At 40.8% G+C, this 24,467-nt stretch overlaps 1 protein-coding gene across 1 annotated transcript; it reads right to left on the minus strand.

Moving 5' to 3' along the window:
• Positions 1-1,491: 1,491 nt before the first annotated feature.
• Positions 1,492-24,286, minus strand: HHIPL2 (HHIP like 2). Its single transcript, XM_060754220.2, has 9 exons — positions 23,653-24,286; positions 14,900-15,552; positions 12,881-13,024; positions 11,503-11,834; positions 10,070-10,196; positions 8,790-8,935; positions 8,343-8,424; positions 4,997-5,079; positions 1,492-2,547 (listed from the first exon to the last, which is right to left on the minus strand). The coding sequence occupies exons 1-9, from the start codon at positions 24,040-24,042 to the stop codon at positions 2,186-2,188; spliced, it is 2,319 nt and encodes a 772-aa protein (XP_060610203.1). The 5' UTR covers positions 24,043-24,286; the 3' UTR covers positions 1,492-2,185.
• Positions 24,287-24,467: the final 181 nt, after the last annotated feature.

The raw sequence follows: 24,467 nt of genomic DNA on the forward strand, positions 1-24,467 counted from the left end.
GTGAGTCATTCTTATTTCACAAAAGTCAACATTGGCACTGAAATACAACACCGCCTGAGCTCTTTTTTCCGAATGAAGCAGAGAGTGTTTGAGGACCGGGACATCCATAGGGATACTAAGGTGCTTGTTTATAAAGCTGTTGTCCTCCCAACCCTACTATAGGCCTGTGAGATGTGGACTGTCTACAGATGTCACACTCAACTCCTGGAACGATTCCATCAGATTGCCCCTGAAAAATCCTGCAAATCTCTTGAGAGAAAGGCAGACAAATGTCAGCATGCTAGAAGAAACAAAGACCACCAGTATTGAAGCAATGATTTATTTATTTATTTATTTACAGTTCTTATATTCCGCCCTTCTCACCCCGCAGGGGACTCAGGGCGGATTACAGTAAACACATATATGGCAAACATTCAATGCCAGTTTGACAAACATTTAACACACAAATACGCCGAGGCTATTTAACTTTTTTTTTTTTCTGGCCGCCAGAGGAGCTGCTGCTTTTCATCGTCCATCAACGACACCGATGAAGTTCTTCCGCATTCCACATTCCCCGGAGTCTTTTTTCTTTATGGCCTCATAAATTAGTTAAATTTAGCCTCCCACACAAGGTGGTCCCTTATTTTCCTACTTGACAGATGCAACTGTCTTTCGGGTTGCAAAGGTCGACAACGGGCTACACAATGGCTGGACACCCACTCCAGCTCGGGCTGGCTTCGAACTCATGACCTTTTGGTCAGAGTGATCTTAATGCAGCTGACACTCAGCCAGCTGCGCCACAATCCCGGTGTCCTCCGCCGTCAACTCTGCTCAACAGGCCACGTCGTCCAAATGCCCAATAACCATCAAGCAGATACTATACTCCCAACTTAAGAATGGAAAACCGTAATGTTAGTGGACAAGAAAAGAGTTTTAAAGATGGGCTTAAAGCTAACATTAAAAACTGTGGCATAGACACCGAGAACTAGGAAGCCCTGGCCCTTGAGCACTCTTGGAGGTCAGTTGTGAGCAGCAGTGCTGTGGAATTCGAAGAGGCATGAATGGAGGGCAAAAGGGAGAAATGTGCCAAGAGGAAGGCGTATCAAGCCAACTCTGACCGGGACTGCCTTCCACCTGGAAACCGGTGTCCTCACTGCAGAAGAACATGTGAATCAAAAATAGGGCTCCACAGTTACCTATGTACCCACCGCCAAGGCACTACACTTGGAAGACCATCATACTTGGACATGGAGGGATCACCTAAGTATCTTTATATGTGCCAAATGCAAAATATGTTACCTTTAAACATTATATATGTGCTGTTCTATAAGCTGCCACGAGTCACTTCTGGAAGATGGTGGAGGGCTATAAATAAAATTGTTGTTGTTGTTGTTGTTGTTGTTATCCTTAATGTGTTGTAGAAACATGCCTATTTTCATGATGGAGAGTAGACCTTTTTTTTTTTTACTGAACGTTATTTAACGCTTTACAAGGAACTCAAAGAAGCAGACATATTTTGATATCTTTATTTTTGTCTGATATTTAATTGAATGGAGAGAAAGAGATGTCTCCTGTAGCATATGAATAAAAGAAACCATAAGTGCCCAGTTAGGACAATTAAAACAGAAATAGCTGGTTAATTTTGTTTATTATGTTTCTTGTTGTACAAATGCTTGCATAAGGTGAACAATACAATCTTCTCTTCTTCAAATTAAGAGAGTCAATCATTTTATGCCACAAAAGTCAGATTTTTCTTTCTCCAAGGAGTAAGTTCACCCTATTGACATTGTACTATACTTCCCAGCAATCCTGGCCAATATCAGGAATGGTGGAGAATTCTGGGAGTTTTAGTACAAAAATGCCTTAGGGCACCTGAGTCCCATCTCTGCTTTTTTTGCCATGATGATCAGCAAATATTACAAAACCAATACCATTTACACAACAACAGTCTCTTGTAGAGCATAACAGTAAATTGTGATTACTTATTTGAACTGGAAAAAAAATGGCCATTGAGGCAAATTTCTACAAGTGACAACCTAGATATTGTTTGGAGCAGTCAAGCTCTTAATTAAATGTATGCCTTGCATCTGTTACAGGTAGCAGTGTTATGCTGTGGTTGAATATGCACATATTTTGCATGAAAACTAGTCTCCCAGCAATCCTATCTACCTTCCAATCACTTGGTTATTTGACTTGCATTATAAATTCAAAGTGTGCTTCTTAGGTTCACCCTCCTTTTCTTTTTTTTCTTTGCCTGTGTTTTCACCTTAGTTGCTGACCTTGTTTTGGGAGATTTCTTTCTGCCTCTCCTTAAATGTGAGCCTTTTCGCTTTGGAGAGGACGTTGCAGCCTTGGGCGCATAAGGACTCTTCTCCTTTTTTGCCTTGGACCCTTTGGGCAGTTGGGCCGTTTGCTGCTTTTTATCTGCCTTAGCTGGCTTGTGTTTAGTTGAGTCTTTGCGAGATACAGACTTCCTAGGAGATTGGGGTGCATCCGTGGAGTTCAATCCTGTTCTGGGAGGCTCCGTTGTCGTAGTAAGACGTTCTTTCAGAACTTCAAGGACAGTCTCTGTAAACAGATTTTCCCCCCAAATATTTCAGCAAATTAACTTGGCACAGATCTTAGCTTGAAGCCAAATTGACAAGGCCTTTAACAAAAAAAAAATCCCTTCCATATTGTACCAGGAATGGGGAACAAAGAGGAGCCATAATGTATAGCAGAGCTATCCAAACTGCAGTGTGTTACATGTAAATTATTATTATTATTATTATCATTATCATTATCATTATTATTTCCAGTATTTCTACCCCGTCCTTCTCAACCCCAGAAGGGGGACTCAGGACGGCTTACATTTGGCAACAATTCGATGCCATCATACACAACATAACAATATAACAGCAATTAAAACAATAAATAAAACATTAATTAAAACCATAAAAATAGTATTAACGGTATTAGTAGCCGTTTCACCATTCCAGTCGAGTTCCAAATCCATATCCAGAATGCTATTTATGCCAGTTGTCCAAAAGCCTGGTCCCAGAACCACGATTTCACTTTCTGAGATACATTTCATTATTGCAATTTATGAATGTATCCATATATTGTACTAGCCAACCCCTCCCTGCCACATGTTGCTGTGGCCCAGTCTGTGTGTGTATATGTGCTTTGTGTGTCTATATATTTGTGTATATATGTATATATGTATGTTTGCATATATACATGTGGTTTTGCGCATGTATTGTAATATTTTTATTTTATTTTTTGGCTTTTTAAATCTCTTCTGTTGTATTTTTCAGTGTTTTTATGAGTGATGGTCACTTGTTGGCCTAATAGGTGTATTGTATCCAAATCTGGTATCAATTCGTCCAGTGGGTTTTGAGTTATGTTAATCCCACAAACAAACATTACATTTTTATGTATATAAATAAGGAATTGGTTTAACCCAGGCATGAGCAAACTTCAGCCCTCCAGGTGTTTTGGACTTCAATTCCTAACAGCCTCAGGCCCCTTCCTTTTTACCCTCAGCCGCTTAAGCTTGGCCTCTCCCTCCAGATGTTTTGAACTTCTACTCCTAACAGCCTCAGGCTGTTAGGAATGGGGGAAATTGAAGGAATGGGGGAAGTTGAAGTCCAAAACACCTGGAGGGCCGAAGTTTGCCCATGCCTGCTTTAACCTTTTGTTTGCTGGTAAAACCTAATTACTGTGATGCAAAATGATACATGTCTAAAAAGTGTGTCACCAACACAAAATGTTTGGAAAGTTCTAATGTATAGGAAAGAGCCTTTTTTGCTATGGTACCCTAATTGCGAAATCCCTTCTTTTAAAATATTGTGGTCCTTATAGCTATTTTTGCAGCTCCCTACCATTCCTAGATGGCTCCAGATGCCACCAAAGCTTTCCCATGGTTGCGTTGGAGCAGTGTTTTTCATGTCAGAAGCAACTTGAGAAACTGCAAGTCGTTTCTGGAGTGAGAGAATTGGCCATCTGCAAGGACACTGCCCAGGAGATGCCCGGATGTTTTACCATCCTGTGGGAGGCTTCTCTCATGTCCCCACATGGGAAGCTGGAGCAGACAAATGGGAGCTCACCCCATCTCGTGGATTCGAACCACCAACCTTCAGGACAGCAGTTCAGCAGGGACAAGGATTTAATCTATTGCATCACCACGGCTTTGGAGCAGTGGTACCCAAACTAAGGAGGCCAGCACTGACTGCTTTGTGGCACACTCCCATAGACTATCATCTCTATCATTATGTCTGGAATTTCTCCGAAACAGACTGCCTTCAAATTTAGAATTGTACCACATAAGGAAAATCAATCACAATGTTATTTTGGGAAGGGGGAGGACATGTACAATCCACTATATAATGAATGTTATTTAGGACCCTTCGGATCAAATTTACTCTTCACCTACCACACTAACACTTCACTGGGAGAGAGATGGCTAGTAATAAGGTAATGTATTCTTATAGCTAGACTGAAAGTAAAGAATTAGAAAAAATAAAAAGTAAAAGGTTGGTGGTTTGAATCTGGGGAGCGGGGTGAGCTCCTGCTGTTAGCCCCAGCTTCTTCCAACCTAGCAGTTTGAAAACGTGCAAATGTGAGTAGATCAATAGGTATTGCTCTGGAAGGAAGGTAGCAGCACTCCAGGCAGTCATGCTGACCACATGACCTTGGAGGCGTCTATGGACAATGCCAGCTCTTTGGCTTAGAAATGGAAATGAGCACCACCCCCCAGAGACGGACACGAGTAGACTTAATGTCAAGGGGAAACCTTTAGCTATCTATGATACTGTCCACATGTTGTAATTGATTTCATTTTCTCATTTTTATTACATTGTGTATTTATAAAGATTATTTATAGTAATATTTATTCTACCTCAGCCCGGTAGCCATAAGGATGAAGGACAGTGTATAAACCGTTTGTATAAATAAATGACAAACAGATCCAGTATGCATTGGCATCTGTACTACAGAGTCAAAACAAAATGTAAAAACCCAAACACTATTGACTTACTTGTGCGTGGGGTGAATGGGATCCGCTTGCTTTTTGTTTTCACTGGAACAGGCTTCTGTTTGCATTTCCCTGGTGGAGCTCTCCTAGAAAACAGATTCAATCACAAATATCATATGTGGACACCTGAAAGTGGATAAAAAGCTTGGTTTCTTCTGACACTCTTTCTAGATGCAGCTTGTATATTGCCTCTCTTTGTTCATTCAGGAGGCTCTCTCGGGTGGGGAGAGGGCAGGAAACCAGAAGGAACTTTCTTCATTACAACAGCTGACTTCAGAAACAGATCCCATCTTTGCCTTCTCCAACTGGATACCATCCAGCTGTGTTGGATTCCAACTCCCATCACTCCAGCCACATATTTTATTGTCAATATCCTGTCTTTCTCCTGACTCATAACATAAATTAAAACAAAATACACATTTAAAAATAATCATTATTTATTTATTTCATTTCTATACTACTTTTCTCACCCCTGGGGAGACTCAAAACAGTTCACAACATAGTGATGGCAAAGTTCAATGCCTCATATAAACGTAAAATACATTACAAATCTAAAATAACATATAACTGTAGATTAAAACCATTAAAACTATAAAACATTGGGCATACACATAAGCATAAAACATAAAACATTAGACATTGCACCGATCCTGAGATTGTCATTTAACTACTTCATTTCACTCCCCAAATGCTTGCTTTAAAAGCCAAGTTTTGAGTTGTTTTCTAAATGTTAGGAGGGAGGGGACCAATCTGATCTCGTTGGGGAGGGAGTTCCACAGCCGGGGGGCCACCACTAAGAAGGCCCTGTCCAAGAGCAGGAGCTCCCCAGCTTATCTTAGTGCTCTAACTGGCTCATAAAGGGAGATGTGTTCAGATAGGTAAACTGAACTTGCCCTACCTGGCCTGGTGAATGATAGCACATTTCAAAACAAACCTTGTGGGCACCATTGTATACAATACATGTCAATTGTGCATTCTGTGGTGAGAAATGTTGGTCCTCCGGGTATACTTTAACTCCCAGAAGCCTCAAACAGCATTCCCAATGGTAAAGAAATATTGAAAGTGTAATCTCAAACAGCTTGAAGTCCAAATGTCCCTTAGCATTGGTATAGAGCCATCTATCATGCAGAGAAGCAATATCATAAATACAAGCTGTACTCTATTTATCTTCTGGGTTATTTCCTGTACTAGGAAAGCCTCCATATTTCTCTGAAAGATGGGATCAATACTTCCTTATTTCACGCTCTGATTAATGTAATATATTTGCCTTCTGGATACCCATTGACAAAAGGAAATAAAGAAACAGAGGATATGAAAATATGGTTTGTTTATGCTGTTCTTAATGTGGCCTGCAATTACTTGGAACCTCTACCTATTTAATTTCTGTCAACAGCCTTCCTGTTTGTACTAGACGTCTTCCTGAATTTCAGCCGAATTCTACGCTCAGTCTCAATTTTAAAATAAATACAAACCAAAATAAGTACCACACAAAGATGCATTTTCATCTGGTTTCCAGACGGTGGATTTCTCAGAGTAAACTGTGAACCAACCTTCCTTGGGAAACCAGTGAAGACAAGATTTTCTATTGCCGTCTTTCTGAACTTGCACCTTTCATATGCACCACTTGCCATGCAAATTGAATATGATGGGAATTGTACTCCAACTTGTCTGGAGGGTGCCAGTTTAGGAAGGCTGTCTGGCAGAATATGTGAAAATACTCATAAAAAATAGGAATTGCTCAAAGTAAATGAAATGGAAAACAGGCATCAGACCAATTCTTTCTCTAAATTATGGTGGACCCTGGACAGGATTATCTCAATGTTCACAAGCTGTAATAACTGCAAGAATTAGTTGTAGACATACAAAGAAGATAAAGAATTAGGTGTAGTAGCTCCTGTTATCCTCCCTTACCATATGGGAACACTGTCATGCTCCACAACAAACAAATTGGTTTTGTAACATCTATGAATACTTAATTTGGTCCAGTGTGTGTGAACCAAACTAAGAAGGGGCTGTACTTATCAATTGAACTAAGAGAAAGACTGTGTTGAATTTGTATTGTTATTATTTAGGTTTTTAAGACTGTATCCAATTATTTCAGTATTACTGGGCAGCACAGGCAGAAGAATCCTCAATCAAGTCCAAAACTAGAACCTCATTGGATGCACAGAACTTTGGGACAACATGTGTTTCAAATTTAATGTAAAATTAGTGATATTATTGTGGGAAGGCTTAATACTAAATTATATTCAATTGTATTTGGCTCCATATAATCTGGAAAAGTGCATTTTCTTACTCTGCACTGCATGCAAACCATCTTAAACAGAGCACTTTCTACCACCCCCCTTTTGGACCTTAATTCACAGACTCTCACAGCAAATGATCATGCTGGTTGGGGAATTCTGGAAGCTGAAAGCAAAAAGATAATATTTTTGAACTCTAAAGATAACTACTTAAATACCTAGCAAAGGCTCCACGGTGAGTGCAATAGTAGCTTCTGTCTGTTGAAGGTCACAATGTACTGCTGCATTAGAAAGGCAGGACTTAAATCAAGCAATGTTAATTGAAGGCTTTCATGGCCGTAATCACCGAGTTGCTGTGAGTTTTCTGGGCTGTATGACCATGTTCCAGAAACATTCTCTCCTGACGTTCCACCCACATCTATGGCAGGCATCCTCAGAGGTTGTGAGACAACCTCTGCGGATGCCTGCCATAGATGTGGGCCATAGATGTGGGCAAAACGTCAGGAGAGAATGTTTCTGGAACATAGCCATATAGCCTGGAAAACTCACAGCAACCCTATGTATGTTAATTGTAATTCAAAAAGGCAGAACCCATTAGTATGGACCCATTGAAAAATATACATGTCTAGCTTGACTCTGTTAACAAACACACACAGAAATCCTAAACATGCCAACTCTAAACCACACACTATCAGGTTCTATGATGCTTACTCCCAAGGATGTGGGATAGGATTGCAGCCTAAAGCCCAATAAGGCCCAAATGGTACAGTTTCACAGTGTCAACGGAAATTAAATAGCCATTGACATACAACGTTCAGTAAGTCTACTCTGCTTGGGACTGATCTTTGGACTTAGGTTCTGTCTACGTTGTAGAATTACTGCAGTTTGGCACCACCTAACTGCCACGGCTCAATGCTATGCAATCCTGGAATTTGTAGTTTGGTGAGGCACTAGCACTCTTTGACAGAGTAGGAAAAAGACTACAACTCCCATGATTCCATAGTATTAAGCCATGGCAGTTCGAGTGGTGTCAAACTGCTGATAGGTATCAACATTCAGTATAATAATGTATGCCTTAGGGATGGCATGAATTAAAAAGTACCAACCTTGCAGGATCCACAAATTTGTAAACTGAGCCATGTGGAGCATAGGCACTGGGATAAGATGTAGCCATAAAATATAGTTCACCTGGAAACAACAAATAGAGAGGGAAAACCATTAATATGAATGGTTTCAAGCACAACTGGAATCAAGGTTAAGGGGGTTGCAACTCGTCTACATCAGAGATGAGCAAAGTACAGCCTCCAAGGGTTTTTCTGTGGCCCTTGATCCTTCCAAATTTTTTGGCCCACTCTTTTTCTGTCTCCCAAAATATATCAATTTTTTACAATCATATCTTTAAAAAAATTTGTTCCCCTACCCACACACACATACATTTTGCAGTTTGTGTGGCCTCAGAAATTTGCTTCTCAAACCATCCCTGTTGCTCACCCCTTTTCTACATACAAGTTGCAACATCCATCACATAAAAAGACAACAGCAACAAATGTTACCTGCTTCATCCTCAGCAAAGGAGATAATATATTGGCTATAAGAGCTGACAAGCCCTGGAAAAGCACAGGTTACAGAGTTACCAATGCAAATGTCTTGCTTCTTCCACTTGTTTGTTCTCTCATCTTCCTGCAAAGCCATAAGTCGACTGGATGAAAAAAACAATACCTTATGTTTAATAGTTTCATAATTCCATGGAATTTAGTGTTAAGGGGGAAATGTACATTCTTCGTAAGGAAAGGATAACAGGGGACCCCCTCCCTGGACCCTATCTTAACAAGTCTTCCTTCAGCAGAAGTAAGCTTAAGCCACAATGACCCTAAAGTATGTTTGGTAATTCCCATTGCTAGGAAGACTTTAAAGTATATGCACCCTATTTCTGTACTCCGCAAGCAGGAAACATATAGCCCACCAAATGAAGTTAGATTGCAGCTCCCATAATCTTGACCACTGCCTGTGGCGAATAGGTGCTGGAGAAAGGTTGAACTACATTAATCTCTACAGTGAGGTCTGTCTTAAGTTGCTCCACAGTGAAGTCATTCACTCTCCAGTTATTCCATTTTCTTTATAGAAGAGCCTATCTGGGCATATGGTCATGAAGACACTCCAGAATTTGCAAAAACTTGCCTCCCTTTCCTACATAGTTATCAGGATCAAAGATAGGGGATGTGGCTTAATTTAAGCAATAAAAAGGTTTTAAAAGAACTGAATGTCTTTGGGAGCAAAAGCACCCAGCTTATTTGCCATGGTCACCTTTTCCCATTAGATGGTCTACTAGGACATTGGTCTTCAAATGGCATATTGAGACCCAATATCACAAGGGTTTGCAATGTGGTAGCCTCCAGTTGCCAGTGTGACTCCAGCCAATAGAGACAGTGTAGTCTACAGAACTCATTGGCCAACCAACATAGACAGTGGATCAGAAATTATAGGACCAGCAGTCCAAAATATATAGAGGGCAGCAGGTTATCCCTGTACTGCTGAGCTGTAGCACAAACATACAAACATAAAGTAACAAAATTTTCAAAATGGGTCCCAAAATGTATACTTGGATTAAAAATGGGTTTCAAAAAGTTGAAGGCTACACTGGTCTAGGCAGCCATCAATACTAACAGAAAACAAATACTGTAAACCAAAAAGGCCTAAAAGCCCAGTACTGGATTTTTGAAATTTAGTGGAAAGGACAGAATTTGGAAAATTCTGAACATAAAAATTGCATGAATGTGTATCAGAATCCAATAAAAAATATTTTAAAATGAATGGAATCAAATGTCTTCCTTACCCATTCATAAAATCACCAAATATGTAAAGGCCATTCAGGTTGGGAGACTCACATCCTCTATAGACATATCCTCCAGTGACTGATTTCCCCACAGAGTGTCCATAGGCAAATATTGGAAGTATATCATCTGTTACAAGAGAGAAGTGTCTATTGAGTCTGTTTGATGTTCAGTAATGTAGAGCTTTCAATCAGACCAGGAAAAGATATTGTGACCTCCACCCTAAAAATGGAGATTGTACTTCAAGATAATCCATGAGCGTTAACTATTCTAACCAGCTTCTTCCTCAGCTTCTCATACTGCTATCTCAGTCCACACAATACATAGTATAAAGTATATCCATATGCAAAAGAGGTCAAGGCTCCTGAATCTTTAATAGCTGAGTGAAAAAAAAATGATTTTCATATGACTGGGATGTTAAAATTTGACATTTTCTAAAGCTATTTTACATCAAATTCTTACTCAAGAGAGCATAAGGCCACCAGATCCATAAGAACTAGGAGAAAAAAATACATTATATTGGTGATATAGTGGGGAGACCAACTATTGCTCTCCTGATGTCTTTGGATTACAATGTATTACTATTAGCTATGGAGTTGTATCCAAAAGTATCTGAAACAACAGTTACCCAATACCCATCCCTGTATTACACATTAGCGTTATTGTGTTGTGCAAAGGTGCCATTTAGTAATTCCTCATAAGTCACAGCTGCAGCTTTGTGAAGGAGTGGCCAGGTTTAATATTATTTGGGGCCTCCACTTCATGGAGGAATTCAATACTATGTTTGTTTTTTGAAGATATTGTTTTCCCTTTGTTTCTGGTCTTTTTGCAGCATCTTTGCTTTCTGGATATGTTTTGTTAAAATTTATGTCTGGCTACATTTCTTATAAGGTGATGCTTTAACCTTTGGTTTGCCAGTAAAATAGAATTGCTATGTCACGAAATGATGCATGTGTAAAAAAGTGTATCACATAAAAAGTTTGGAAAACTCTGCACTAATACATATAACCTAGGTACTACAACTCTCACTTTCCCCTACTATTGTCCATATGAGATAAGGACTCTGGGAGCTGATATCCAAAACATCTGGATGAACATACACAGCGTCGTAGGATCTTTGGTTGGTTGTTGCCTATTTAGTAAAGCCACTTCCAGATGGCATGGATTTAAAACACTTCAAAAATATAGTGGAAATAATTTAGCACCTTTCCGAACATCGTTATCTCAATTCATATCTCTCACCACTTTCATTTTTCACCTCTTCATTGGTTTGCTGGAGAACTAAAATGCAGATAACAATATTTTTATGAAGTGTCTATACACTTCCCAAATATGCACAACAAATTACATCTGCAGTATGATTGCTGACCAAATATTTTCACAAATAAGATGTGATTTCAAGAAACTTATTAAAAATAACCAGTCATTTCTTTACCTAAGGATGAATTTTGACAAAGTTTGATATCATAGCATTCAAAACCTTCCTTAGCTCTCCAGCCGTAGTTTCCGCCTTTAACAACTATGTCCACTTCTTCAAACTTGTTCTGGCCAACATCTCCACAAAATATTCTCCCCCTTCCTTTATGAGTGAGTGGGTCACCTCTGTCCACAGAACATCGCCACATGTTCCTCACCCCATAGGCATAGACTTCAGGTAGAGCTTTAGGGTCAGAGCAAAAAGGATTGTCAGGAGGAATGCGGTAAGGCTTCCCATCAGAGCTTCTTCCATCCACATCTATCCGCAAAACTTTTCCTAATAAACTACTCCTGAGGGGGAAAATCAAGGCATAAAATAATTATTATTATTTCATTCATTCATAATTACGTTTTCATTCTTTAAAAAATAGCAATTGAGGCAGCTAACAGATAAAGGCAATAAAAGTTTTAAAATCAGAAACTAGTAAGTATCAAAACAGGTTCAAAGGGCAGTGTGAAGAACAGATATGTCTTCAGGGGAAATTGAAACAAAGCTATCACCACTCCTAATCCTTATCAATTCCCTCTTTTCCCTATGCTACAGCAAAGCCTATTATAATTCTAAATTATTATAATTATGTATTTATTTATTTATTTATTTATTTATTTATTTACAGCATTGATATTCTGCCCTTCTCATCCCGAAAGGGATTCAGGGCGGATTACAGAACACATACACAGCAAACATTCAATGCCATTAAGCAGACAGGACAGACAACATATAGAGGTATTATATGGTATTTATTTTATGGTGCCATAAAATACCTCCCCACTTAAGTGGTGCCTAATTTCTCTACTCACAGCTTTTTTTCAGCTTTTTTCAGATTGCTTAGGTGGACAGTAGGCTGAGCTGAAGGTTGCTTACCCCAACCCGGGCTTCGAGTTGCCAACCTTTCAATTTGTAAGATCTATTGCTGCTGGTGATTAACCAGCTGTGCTAACGCCCAGGTCAATTGTTATGATTAAATTGAATTGTTATAATTAAATTGAATTGTTATAATTAAAATAACTCTTTTTCCAGAACAAAGCAGTTCCATGTGGTATTAAATGTTTTTAAAATGCCTGTTTGGTCAAATGCATGTTAGAAGCCCAACAGGAGATTGATTTGGTGTGGTTTCTTCCCCTCACCTTAAACCAAACACAGCTGTTTTTTTTTTTCCTTTTTCAAAAAAGACAACTGAACATTCCAAAGAAGATACTTTTTAACAAGCCCTTGAGTCAAAGTGTATTTTGGCTGCCTGATTTAATCAAGTGGAGCTCATGACCTTTTGAAATGTGTGGTGAATTTTGGAACAATCACACTGAAATGATCATTTTTGGAAAGTTGTGTTGCTTACTTGTTCTGAGCATTCCCAAATTTACCAAAAGGGTCGCCAGCTTTCCCTCCATCGCCTGTAAACAGGTACATATAACCATCTAGGCCAAACAGAATCTGTCCCCCATTATGATTTGCAGCTGGTTCTTCAATCTCTAAGAGGTTCCTAAAGTGGAAGAAAATAATAATAATTCAGCAAATATGGGGAAAGAGATCGGTGGAACAGACAGTTGCATCTTTTGGATGAGTTTCAAGGCCTTCCTAATTCAAAATGATAATATTTATTCATTAAACAGAACATTTTATCTGCATAATATTTGGTGTTTAACTTTTCCTAGACTAAGCAAAAGGCTACTTGAATATTCCTTTGTTGATGATGATGTTCTTCTGCTGAAATCTATCGGCTGCATAGTGACGTTGTGAGGACCACAGCTTGTCCTCTCAGGATATAAGAAGGGTCAGGAGACTGCTGCTATCATCATCAACATACCAGTGACGGGGGAGAGGGGACAATCACTTACAGTCTCTTCTGTGAACAGGTCATTGCCCTTGTTAGACTACACGTCCTCCACTGCCAATCCTCAGCCAAAGCAGAGAAAGAAACCCAGATAGCAGATTAGAACAACTCTTGAGCAGAATCACACCACTGTTATCTGTATGGGCTTAGAGAGCTTTTCATGTGAGATCATTCTGCATCAGATCATTTCTATTGCAATGTGAATGAAGAACTGTGCACACTGATACCACTTTCTGCTTTCTTGCACATCTCCAGCAGTTGAGCACAAGTGGAGAAATATTTATAATAGGATTTCAAGTAACTCCTTTCTTAGAAGGCATTGGTCCAGCGGACATCATGTTGGGCTATAGACACTCGAGCAGAGGTGGAGAGCTTTAAGGGCTTTGGAGAGTTGTACCATCCTCTGGAGCTCTGAAAGACAGCATATTCCCCACCTCTATAAAGTGGTTGCAACATTTTATAGTAAATAATACACATTTGCATGATCAAAGCTGGAGGAGCAATGCCCCTCAAGATGAAAAACTATTACTTCTATCATTCCTAACCCTTGGTCAGGCTGGGGGGTGGGGGAATTAGAAGATATAGACCAGGCATGGACAAACTTTCTAACTTGGGGGCCACATGCTAGCACTCCCTGCTAGGAGGACTGGCTGCCTGGTGATGGATGGAAGGGAGGGAAGGGAGGAAGGAAAGAGAGAAGGAAGGACGAAAGAGAGGAAGGGAAGGATGGAAGGAGAAAGAGGGAGAGAGGTAAGGAGGAAAGACAAAAGGGAAGGAAGGAAGGAAGGAAGGAAGGAAGGAAGGAAGGAAGGAAGGAAGGAAGGAAGGATGAAAGGGTGGAAGGAAAGGATGGATGGAAAGAGAGAAGGAAGGAAAAACAAAAGGGTGGAAGGGAAGGATGGAAGGAGAAAGAGGGAGGGAAGGGAGGGAGTGAGATAAGGGGGAAGGAAAGGAAAAAGGAAGGAAAGACAAAAGGGAGAAAAGAAGGAAACAACTAAAGGGAGGAAGGAAAAAATGGAAGGGAGGGAGGGAGGGAAGGAGGAAGGAAAGAGAGAAGGAAGGAAGATGAAAAGGTGGAAAAGAATGAAGGAAGGGATGGCGGAAAGGAGGAAGGAACTATAAAAGGAAAGACAAATGGGAAGGAAGGAAGGAGGAAGAGAGGAAGGAAGGGCAAATGAGTGGAAGGGAAGGAGGGGGAGAAAGAGGGAGGGAGGGAGGGAGGGAGCAAGTAAAAAGAGAAGGGAGGGAGGGAGGGAAGGAAGGAGGAGGGCCTGAGAAAAGAGCCCAAGAGGCTGCATCCAGCCCCCGGGACTGGGTTTGCCCATACCTGATATAGACTTGTGTTTCTCAATGCCTGGATTGGATTTTTTGTTTTAGTGGAAGATATATACAGCCTCGATTCATGCATTTCAGCCTAAACCATGACACATGTTGATTGTGAGGATAAAAATGAGAAGTACCTGAAAAAAATTACAAAAAATAGAACCATCTCAGCAAAGAAGCATGCCTATTGAGAAATGTTACCTTTCCGTGATCGCATCAGCTTTGTTGATATCTGATGCAGAGACTCTGAGTTCACTGATCCTGATCTTTTCCACCTTTTTCTTGTCCTGGTAAGAGTAGTAAATGTAGAATTTTCCATTGTCTTTGTATTTGGGGTGAAAGGCCATGCCCAGAAAACCTCTCTCATCGCCAACCCAGGGGGTGGCCAATACCAAGCTTTTAATGTCTAGAAAGGGTTCTTCCAGCCGACTTCCATCTGGAAGAAAGACCCAGATGATGCCAACCTGCTCAGCTATGAACATGCGGTGGGTGTTGTCATTGGCGTGCAGCATCAGCACGGGATTCCTCAACCCATTGGCCACCTCGCGCAGGCACAGCTGAAGGCAACCTTTTCTGTCTGCCACCACAGACCCCAAGTTGCGATTAAGATCTGTATTTTTCAGCACATCAGGAAAGCAATAGTCTTCATCCTGGATGTTGAGGAGATTGCAAAAGCGGGTCTTGTTCCTCTCGCAGCATTCTTGGATGTGCTTGTCATCCGTAAGCAAAGTGATGGCAGAACGGCAATAGTGATGAAACTCTGAGCAGTAGTCGAAGCAAAGACCAGGGAGGTTCCGAAGTGGTGTCTGAGGGTTTTCAGCATCATATAGATGAGCTGCATAAGGTGAACATTCCTGTTAAGGGATTAAAAATATGTCAGCAGACTGTGAAACCAACCCTGGCTGTGAGCTTGCAATATTCGCTGAGATCCTACATGTGCAGATCTATTAGTAAAATGACACCTCAAGTAGACAATGTACTCCAACCTCAAAAATCTGACTTTGTAAGAAGCGGGAGGGAATCCTTGACTAAACTGGATTTCAAATTATCACAGACTCCATGGGTTTGGGGAATTTATAGTCCAAAACAGCTGAAGTGCCAAAAGTGTTCCACTGCTGCAATATGTTGGAGGAAATAGCTAGGTGAGCCCAGACTTAGTTTGGTTAACCTAAAACCCACTGATTTAGACTCTAAGCCAATGTACACAGTTAGAATGTGTTGTCCCCATGTAACAGAAAAGTCATCTGATAAATACTCTGGAGAGTCAGCTTTAAATACTCTGCTTTGAAAATATTAAAACATTACATATTCAATATCAAACAAGGAGTTGATTTAGAGTAGAGCCAAAAGAAAGGATGAGACAGTAATAACAATAATTTCTGATTAGTTCTCTCGTTGTGAGTGACTTGAGAAACTGCACGTCGCTTCTGGTGTGAGAGAATTGGCTGTCTGCAAGGACGTTGCCCAGCGGACATTCTGATGTTTTCTATGTTTTACCATCCTTGTGGGTGGCTTATCTCATGTCCCTGCATGGGGAACTGGAGCTGACAGAGGGAGCTCAACCCACTCTCCCCAAATTCAAACCTGTGGCCCTATCGATCAACAGTCCTGCCAGTACAAGGGTTTAACCCATTGCGCCACCAGAGGCTCCAATATTAAAGCAGGTGGAGACATGGATTTGAATCCTTGCCCAACAATGAACCCCATTAAATTACCTTGGAAAAATCACTATTTCATCCAGGAACCTGAAGAACCAGGATGACTGTAGTGATTGACCCATCCTAGGAGTCAATCCCACAGGCCCAAAACCTTAGCTTAAGGTCCACATCTCTCCAGGTGTCAAATTAATGCGGAATAAACTGGGAAATCTCACATTAATCTGGGTTTACCTGATTAGGTTGCATGTTGCAAATCGCTTTTTAAATACATTACAACTCTATCCTCGGTTCGCTTCTGACACAATAAATAAATAAACCTGATTAGGTAAATCTGTTACCTATCACAGGACTGTGTAGAAGGGCCCTGTGAAACATTCCTTTTTTTCCCCCAACCAAAGCTCCTTTAAAGTAGGAAAGGGGAAAGTGCAGATCTGCAGATGGATGTTGGTGCCCCAAGACTGCTATTATGGCCACAAATTGTACCCTCTGACCTTCTTGGACAGTGTTTTACCTAACAGAAAGGGCAAAGTCTAGCCTGGTATAGACAAGCTACCTTTTCTGGTGCAGGTAAATATTATTATTATTATTATTATTATTATTATTATTATTATTATTTCTACCACACACTATCTCCCCGAGCTGGGGAGGAGACCAAGACACATACACAGCTCTGTTCTCCAGTATGTTCTCACAACTTCCAGCTGTTGAGTTGTCTGAGATAGCCACCTTAATCTGCCTAATGGCAAATATATGAGTCCTAATTGAAGTTATTGTTTATAAATGTCAGGCTACTATTAGACAGAATGAGACAGTCACCTCTGCTAAGAGATATGAATGTAAGGAAAGGGCAGCTTGTTGTGCGTTTTTAATTTGTTATTGGGCTTTTAAATATTGAATTTTCTGCCCTCTCTGTCAAAATAACTTGGCTATCTTTGGGAATTATGTACCTCATCTTAAATAGATCTGGGGAGATATAATTTGCTGTTCTGACTAATGCAGCAAAATGTCCTGGGCTAGGATTGATGCAGATCCCAAGAGGGTAAACTGATACGAGTCCTCCGAATTCTTTTAAGCCACAGCTTAATTTTACAAGCATTACACATGGAAGAATACATTTTTTTTCTTTTGAGAAGAGAAGGAAGCTACATCCTTGGAGTATTCTACTCCAAAGGGTAAAGCAATAAAAGAAGGTCCATTTGTCCTTCTGGCAGAAGGAGGACTAGGTATTGTCGAAGGCTTTCATGGCCGGAATCACTGGGATGTTGTAGGTTTTTCGGGTTGTATGGCCATGTTCTAGAAGCATTCTCTCCTGACGTTTCACTTGCATCTGTGGCAAGAATCCTTAGAGGCTGGGAGGTAACCTCACAACCTCTGAGGATGCTTGCTACAGATGCAGGTGAAATGTCAGAAGAGAATGCTTCTAGAACACGGCCATACAACCCGAAAAACCTACAACATCCCAGAAGGAGGACTTTTCTTCCCCCAATTTCCTTTGGAGCCTATGCCATCTTCCTAGTCCAAACCTCTTTCCTGCATTATTATTGTTTTAAAGAATACAGCTAATATCCATTGAGGATAAAAATGCCTGAAGAAATATCTGCATCATATAATCATAGGATTTTGATACCATTTTAATCTCATAGCTCCGTTCTCCTGGGATGTGTAGTTTGGGGAGGTTCTTAGAGTTCTTTGTTAATATCTTCCTAAACTATGAATCACAGCATTCTTTAGGATGGAGCAATGACAATTGAAGTGATTTTAATAACTGTAGAAATCAGCTATTATTTAAAACATTTCCTATGGTGCCTTCTGCAACCTTGCACTTACCACATATGCTGGAGTGCCTATGCTGTCTGTGGGCTTCTGGAACTTGTGGTATATGATATACATGGAGGACACTAGGTTGAGGGAGGCTGCCTCAGGGTCTGAGGCAGGCATGGGCAAACCCCTGGAGGGCCCAAGTTTGCCCATGCCTGGTCTAAGGAAACCCAGATTACCCAGAAGATTACTATCTATGTCGGATTGCAAGTGAGTAATTGCAGCTCAAATTGTTCCAACATCTACCTCATAAGGATACTGAAATATGAATCCTTTAGGTTCTCATTACTATTATGTCTGCCAATTTATAATGATCTCATCCCCTCTTGGAAAAGTTGCTTCCACATAATCGTTAGTTTACAGCTATACAAGATTAGCAGTCTTTCCCAATTTACCAGTGAAAACTACAGATGGATGAGCTATTAAAACTTTTTATTTTTCTCCCTGCAAGAGCAGATTTTCTTTGCACTAAAATCTAAAGAAAGGACATAGAGATTTCAGAGTGTTATAGAGGCATGGACAACGCTGGCTCTTCAGCTTAGAATTGGAGATGAGCACCACCCCCAGAGTTGGACTCAACTAGACTTAATGTCGAGGGGAAACCTTTACCTTTACTAATAACAACAGAAGTAATAATAGTAGTGAGGATGATGATAATAATTAATTCTTTAAATATGCTTTTAAATTATGAGCTGACAATCCTATAAAAGCATGCAGACTGGCCTATGAAATACAAACTGCCCTACTGTAATTATCAATAAACAATATAAATACTTTAAAGGCAGCAGCTCTTGCCTAATCTTGAAAGCTAATCAGGCTTCGCCTTGCTTAGAACTTGCATGAGATACCACCAACAAATACCAGGTGCTGTATAGGCTATAGATCAGAGGAAGGAACTGGCAAAGCCACTTCAGAGTATTACTTGCTATAAGTCAAGAAGTGACTTTAAGGTACACAAACACACACTTTTACATAAAATGTTTGATGTAATGAAACACTTCTGATTTCTGAGTGGTCGTGGTTTTTACCAAAAAATACAACACACTAATACAGATCTATGCAGCCTTTGTGCAGTGTAGTCTGCAACAATCTGGAATCCTCCAGATTCACTAGATAGCAATCCTCATCATCCCCAGTCAACAATAGGAGATGGTAATCTAATCCATCTGGTGAGTACCAGGTTGATGACAGCCAGGCTGTTCAGACATAACAAGCATGATTAAGTGCAAAAGCGGACATGACTAAATGTGGTAAACTTTTCTTTGCATCTATCTACCCATTACATTTTAATGAGTAGGTTGTAAAAAATGAAACCCTGCAGATGAGATCAGTTTAGTGTTTGGGGAGGTCAGAATTAATGGGATGTGAATCTGAACAGGGAGAAGGAATTTGGCCCTTTCCTCCTCAGTACAGACAATCCTGAAGAAATAATTCCTTGGAAACTAGTATTTGGAACTTGCTACCTGGTGAGATTAGGCAAGCCCCCACCCTAGCAGCCTTTAAGAAAGATCTAAAAACTTGGCTGTTCCCATCTGCCTTTGGAGAGTGACCATTCATCTGTTCCATCTACAGCTGTCCTCCTGATGCACTTTCCCCTGTCTTTAATGAAGATCTAACCCTGCTGTTCCTCCTTCTTGGGCTCCTTCCTCACAAATACACTTTTTCTATTCCTGTCTCATCCAGGGTTTTATCATTTTATCTTGTGCATTTGTCCCGCGCTCTGTGTTCGACTTTTATTATGTTATTTTGCACTCTTTATTTTATTTTGTTACTTTATGTATTTTGTTGTGATGTAATTTTTCTGTTGTTTTGTATTTTATTTTGCTGTATTGTATTTTTGGGCTTGGCCTCATGTTAGCTGCCCCAAATCCCCTTTGGGGAGATGGTGGCGGGGTATAAATAAAGATGATGATGATTATTATTATTATTATTATTTGAAACACAAGATGAGTCCACAGCAGGCACTCTGCTGGCTGTTGAATTGAATCACACGTCGGACACTTCCCAAGTGTCTAGGACTGTGTGATGTTTCAGCGAATAATGCGTGCAGGTCCCAGTAAGGTGGCCTACAGTAAGGTGGTAATTTTATCAGTGCCAATTGAGTTTAAGTGCAGGCCAAGGTCTTTAGGTACTGCGCCCAGTGTGCTTTACTGGTTTGTGCCAAAGTCTTTGCAGTTCAATTTTTAAATCCTCATATCGTGTCAGCTTTTCCAGTTGTTTCTCTGCAATCCTGCTGTCACCTGGGATTGCAACATCAACGATCCATACTTTGTTTTTAACACGATTGTGAGGTCAGGAGTATTATGCTCCAAAACTCTGTTTGTCCCAGAGGAGTTTGGCATGTTCATTCTCTGTAACCTTTTCCAGCTTGTGATCCCAACAGTTCTTTGTTGCAGGCAGATAGTATTTGTGGCACAAGTTCCAATGAATCATCTGAGCAACGGTGTTGTGCCTCTGCTTGTAGTCTGTCTGCGGCGCACGATCTTCTTGCTGCAGCTCAGGATGTGATCTATTGTTTCATCTGCTTCCTTGCAGAGTCTACATTTGGGATCTGTTGTCGACTTTTCAATTCTGGCTTTGATGGCATTGGTTCTATCTAATGGCTTGTTCTTGGGCTGCCAGAATCAGGCCCTCCGTCTCCTTTTTCAAATTATTATTATTATTATTATTATTATTATTATTATTATTATTATGTCCCTCAACAGCATGCCTACAAATGCATCCTATATAGCAAAGCACATTAAAATTATGGCGGAACTATCATGTGCCAGCAGACCCCTGCTCCATTCACTACCAAAGCAGACTTTAATTCCCCTCCTCACGCTATATTTTCCAAATTTCTCCTACCCACAGTATCCTTCTATGAAAAAATAAGATTTCTGAAAAACCAAATCCTGTCTATTTGGAGCATTTATTTTGATTTCACAGTCTTAGCAGCATTTCCCCTTTTAAAAGAGGGCATATTCAGTATGCAGAGATAATATTGTAGGAAGCTAATCCAGGAGAATATTAAGTGTTTGCCTGGTGTGTGTATTTTGGCTGCTTTGTGCTGGCATGGCTCAAAGAGACCTCCAGGACTCGGTGTTAAAAAGGGAATTCTCTTGGCCTGGTGCTGGGAGGATAGGCAGGAGGCCAAGAAGGGCTCCCTTTTCTTCTCTTATTGTTCTCACTGTCCTGCCTTCTCCCTTTGGCCAGATGGGCAGCCTAAACTGGGCAGACGAGAAGCAAAACTGGAGGCAAAGGAGCAGCTGAAACTGGAGGAAGACTGTACCGCAAGCATGAATGCCAGCTGTTAGATCTGAGGCTGCTTTCAGGGCTTTTGCTGGGCACTCAGTTGGAATGCAATCTAAACACATCCTTCATGGCATCTGAGAAGCAAAACACCAAGGTCCATGGGCTGTTTTGAAAAAACAAAAACAAAAAACCTCAGTCTGCTATACGCTGAAGAGTTACCCAGTCTGTCTGTATTTGCCAAACAAATGGAAGAATCAATTATCCTTTTGTTTCGAGGCACAAACCTGCAACAGAAGACAATTCCACTTCTTTACTTGGAAGCAGATTCTCACCATGAATGGCTTCTGCAGCACTTTTTAAGGGAATAATATTTTATAGTTTGTGAAGAGCATGACAGCAACCTTTGAGTAACCTAGGTTGCTAAACAGTGGCGTGGACAACAAGATATGGCCAATATGATTTAAAAGATTTTCAAACCGTTTGAAAAAAAATTAATTCTCATGATGTATGCATCCATTTCTTCCTCTGCATGGCTATCACTGTTCAAATAGGTTTTCAGGGTTTTCCAACAATTAGGAAGCCCACAAAAACTGTTATCCAGTGATAATCTCTCCTGCAAGATGTCTTCAAACGTATAAGACAGTGGTTCTCAACCTGGGGTCCCCAGATGTTTTTGGCCTTCAACTCCCAGAAATCCTAACAGCTGGTAAACTGGCTGGGATTTCTGGGAGTTGTAGGCTAAAAACATCTGGGGACCCCAGGTTGAGAACCGCTGGTATAAGAGATGCACCCTACTACCCTCTAGCTAGAAAGTAGAAATAATAAGAATGATGATGATGATGTGTTTCAAATGATAATAACACTTTATTTATATTCCGCCCTTCTCACCCCGAAGGAGACTCAGGGTGGATCACAGCGCACATACGTGGCAAACATTCAATGCCGCTTTTGTATAGACAATACACAGATAGAGAGAACAGAAAGGTGTTGTTGACTCAGTGTCCAGCTGGTTTTGTTGATTTTGGGGGGGGGGGGTGTCAAGGAAGGTGAGTCCAGCCACAGGGGGTGCTGTTGCTCTATTCTCTATGAAGAAGAGCAGTCAGGACTTCCTTTTTGGTCACCCAGCATTTTCTGATCTTCTTTCTTTGTGGCATCATAAAACACCTCCCCCGCTTTTAGGAGCACCTAATTTCTCTAATTACAGCTAAAGCTGTTTCGAACTGCTTAGGTAAACAGTGAGCAGGGCTTACAGTTGACCGCTTATCCCGACCCGGGGCTTTGAACTTGCAACCTTCGGTTGACAGATCTCCTAGTTGCTGATGATTTATCAGCTGTGCTGATATCACTTTAACTGCCATGGCAGAGCCCCAAGTGGTGCAATGGGTAAAACCCTTGTGCTGGCAGGACCGCTGACTGATAGGTCAGCAGTTCAAATCTGGGGTGCATGGGTTGAGCTCCCTCTGTCAGCTCCGGCACTCCATGCAGGGACATGAGAGAAGCCTCCCACAAGGATGGTAAAACATCAAATATTTGGGTGTCCCCTGGGCAATGTCCTTGCAGAAGGCCCATTCTCTCACACCAAAAGCGATTTGCAGTTTCTCAAGTCACTCCTGACACACACACACAAAACAGAAAACTGCCATGGCTAAATGCTATGAAATCATGGAAGTTGTAATTTCATGAGGTACCAACAGTACTTGGAGGAGAAGACTAAATACTTTGTAAAACTACAATGCTATGAAATTATGGAAGTTGTAATTTGATGAGGTACCAACACTATTAGGAGGAGAAGGCTAAATACTTTGTAAAACTACAATTCCCACGATTCCAAGCCATAGAGACATTACAGTTATAGCGATGTCAGTGTAGATGCACCTTGAACTTCATATGTGAGAAATTTGGATACCAGGTGCAAAACACTCATTTAGTTTTACTACATGCCTGCTCATAAAATAATATCTTTGTTCTAAAACACACAAAAGACTTATCTACACTGAAGAATTAATGTAATTTAACACCATTTTAACTGCTATAGCTCAATGCTACTAAGAGGTGTAGTTTTACAAGGTCTTCTTCAAACAGTGTTGGTGCCTCATGAAGCTACAGCTCCCATGATTCCATAGCATGGGGTTACTGCATTGAAAGTGTTATCAAACTGCATTAATTCTACAATATAGATACACCCGCCTGCCCAATAATTTACAATCAAAAGCCCAATCACATAGCACATAACCACTGTCTTACCTGACACAAGATATCTTTGATGTACTTTCCACACAGTTTGTAAGCTTGGGGGTCAACATAATCCATGATCTCCCAATATTTGGCTGCAATCGTGTTGTCCTTGTCTTGGTCACAACAGCCAAACTTCTCGTAGGCTGAGCAGAATTCCAGGTGAAAAGGCGGCTGAAAGGGGGGCCCATAGTCAAGGCACTGGGGGTGTCCCAACAAGACCTCAGCTTGACACAACAAGGTTATGGCAAAATAGGTAACAAAACTGGAAGGTCGAAAGGAAATCCCAGAACTACTGCTCTTATGAGAGCCTACACTGGTCTTGTAGACTGGAGGCCTTCTGAGGACACAGAGTTCTGAGAAGTGACCACCTTGAAGGTTAGGGTTATTCATCTCCTGCATACTTCAAACATCCCAGCTAGCACAGATCACAGTGTTTGCTCAGCTTTGCTTACACACACTCCCGCTCTCTCTCTCATTAAGTTTACTATTGGAAAGCTAAGAGGCAAGCCTCCAGCCCGCCTCTTTGCTATTCCACGCCTCACACAGCAGAAGCCTCCACGCCTTCCTTCTCGCAAATCCATCTGGCCCTTGAACAATACAGGAGGAGGTATAGGTCACTCTGTGTGTAAGGCGAAAGGAGGAGGAAAGGGGAGAGAAGGCACTCCAAGACAGCAACTATGCAAATGGTTACAAATACAGCAGGCATTCTACATTATCTGGTTGACTAGCTGTAGGAAAGGATTATTCTGCCAGTTCAAAAAAGGTCAAGATACCACAGCTCAGCAAAATAGCTGGGAACGAAGATGAATCACTTTCACCCATTA

The sequence above is a fragment of the Anolis sagrei genome, chromosome 1 (genome assembly GCF_037176765.1).
Source record: "Anolis sagrei isolate rAnoSag1 chromosome 1, rAnoSag1.mat, whole genome shotgun sequence".
Lineage (NCBI taxonomy): Eukaryota > Metazoa > Chordata > Lepidosauria > Squamata > Dactyloidae > Anolis > Anolis sagrei.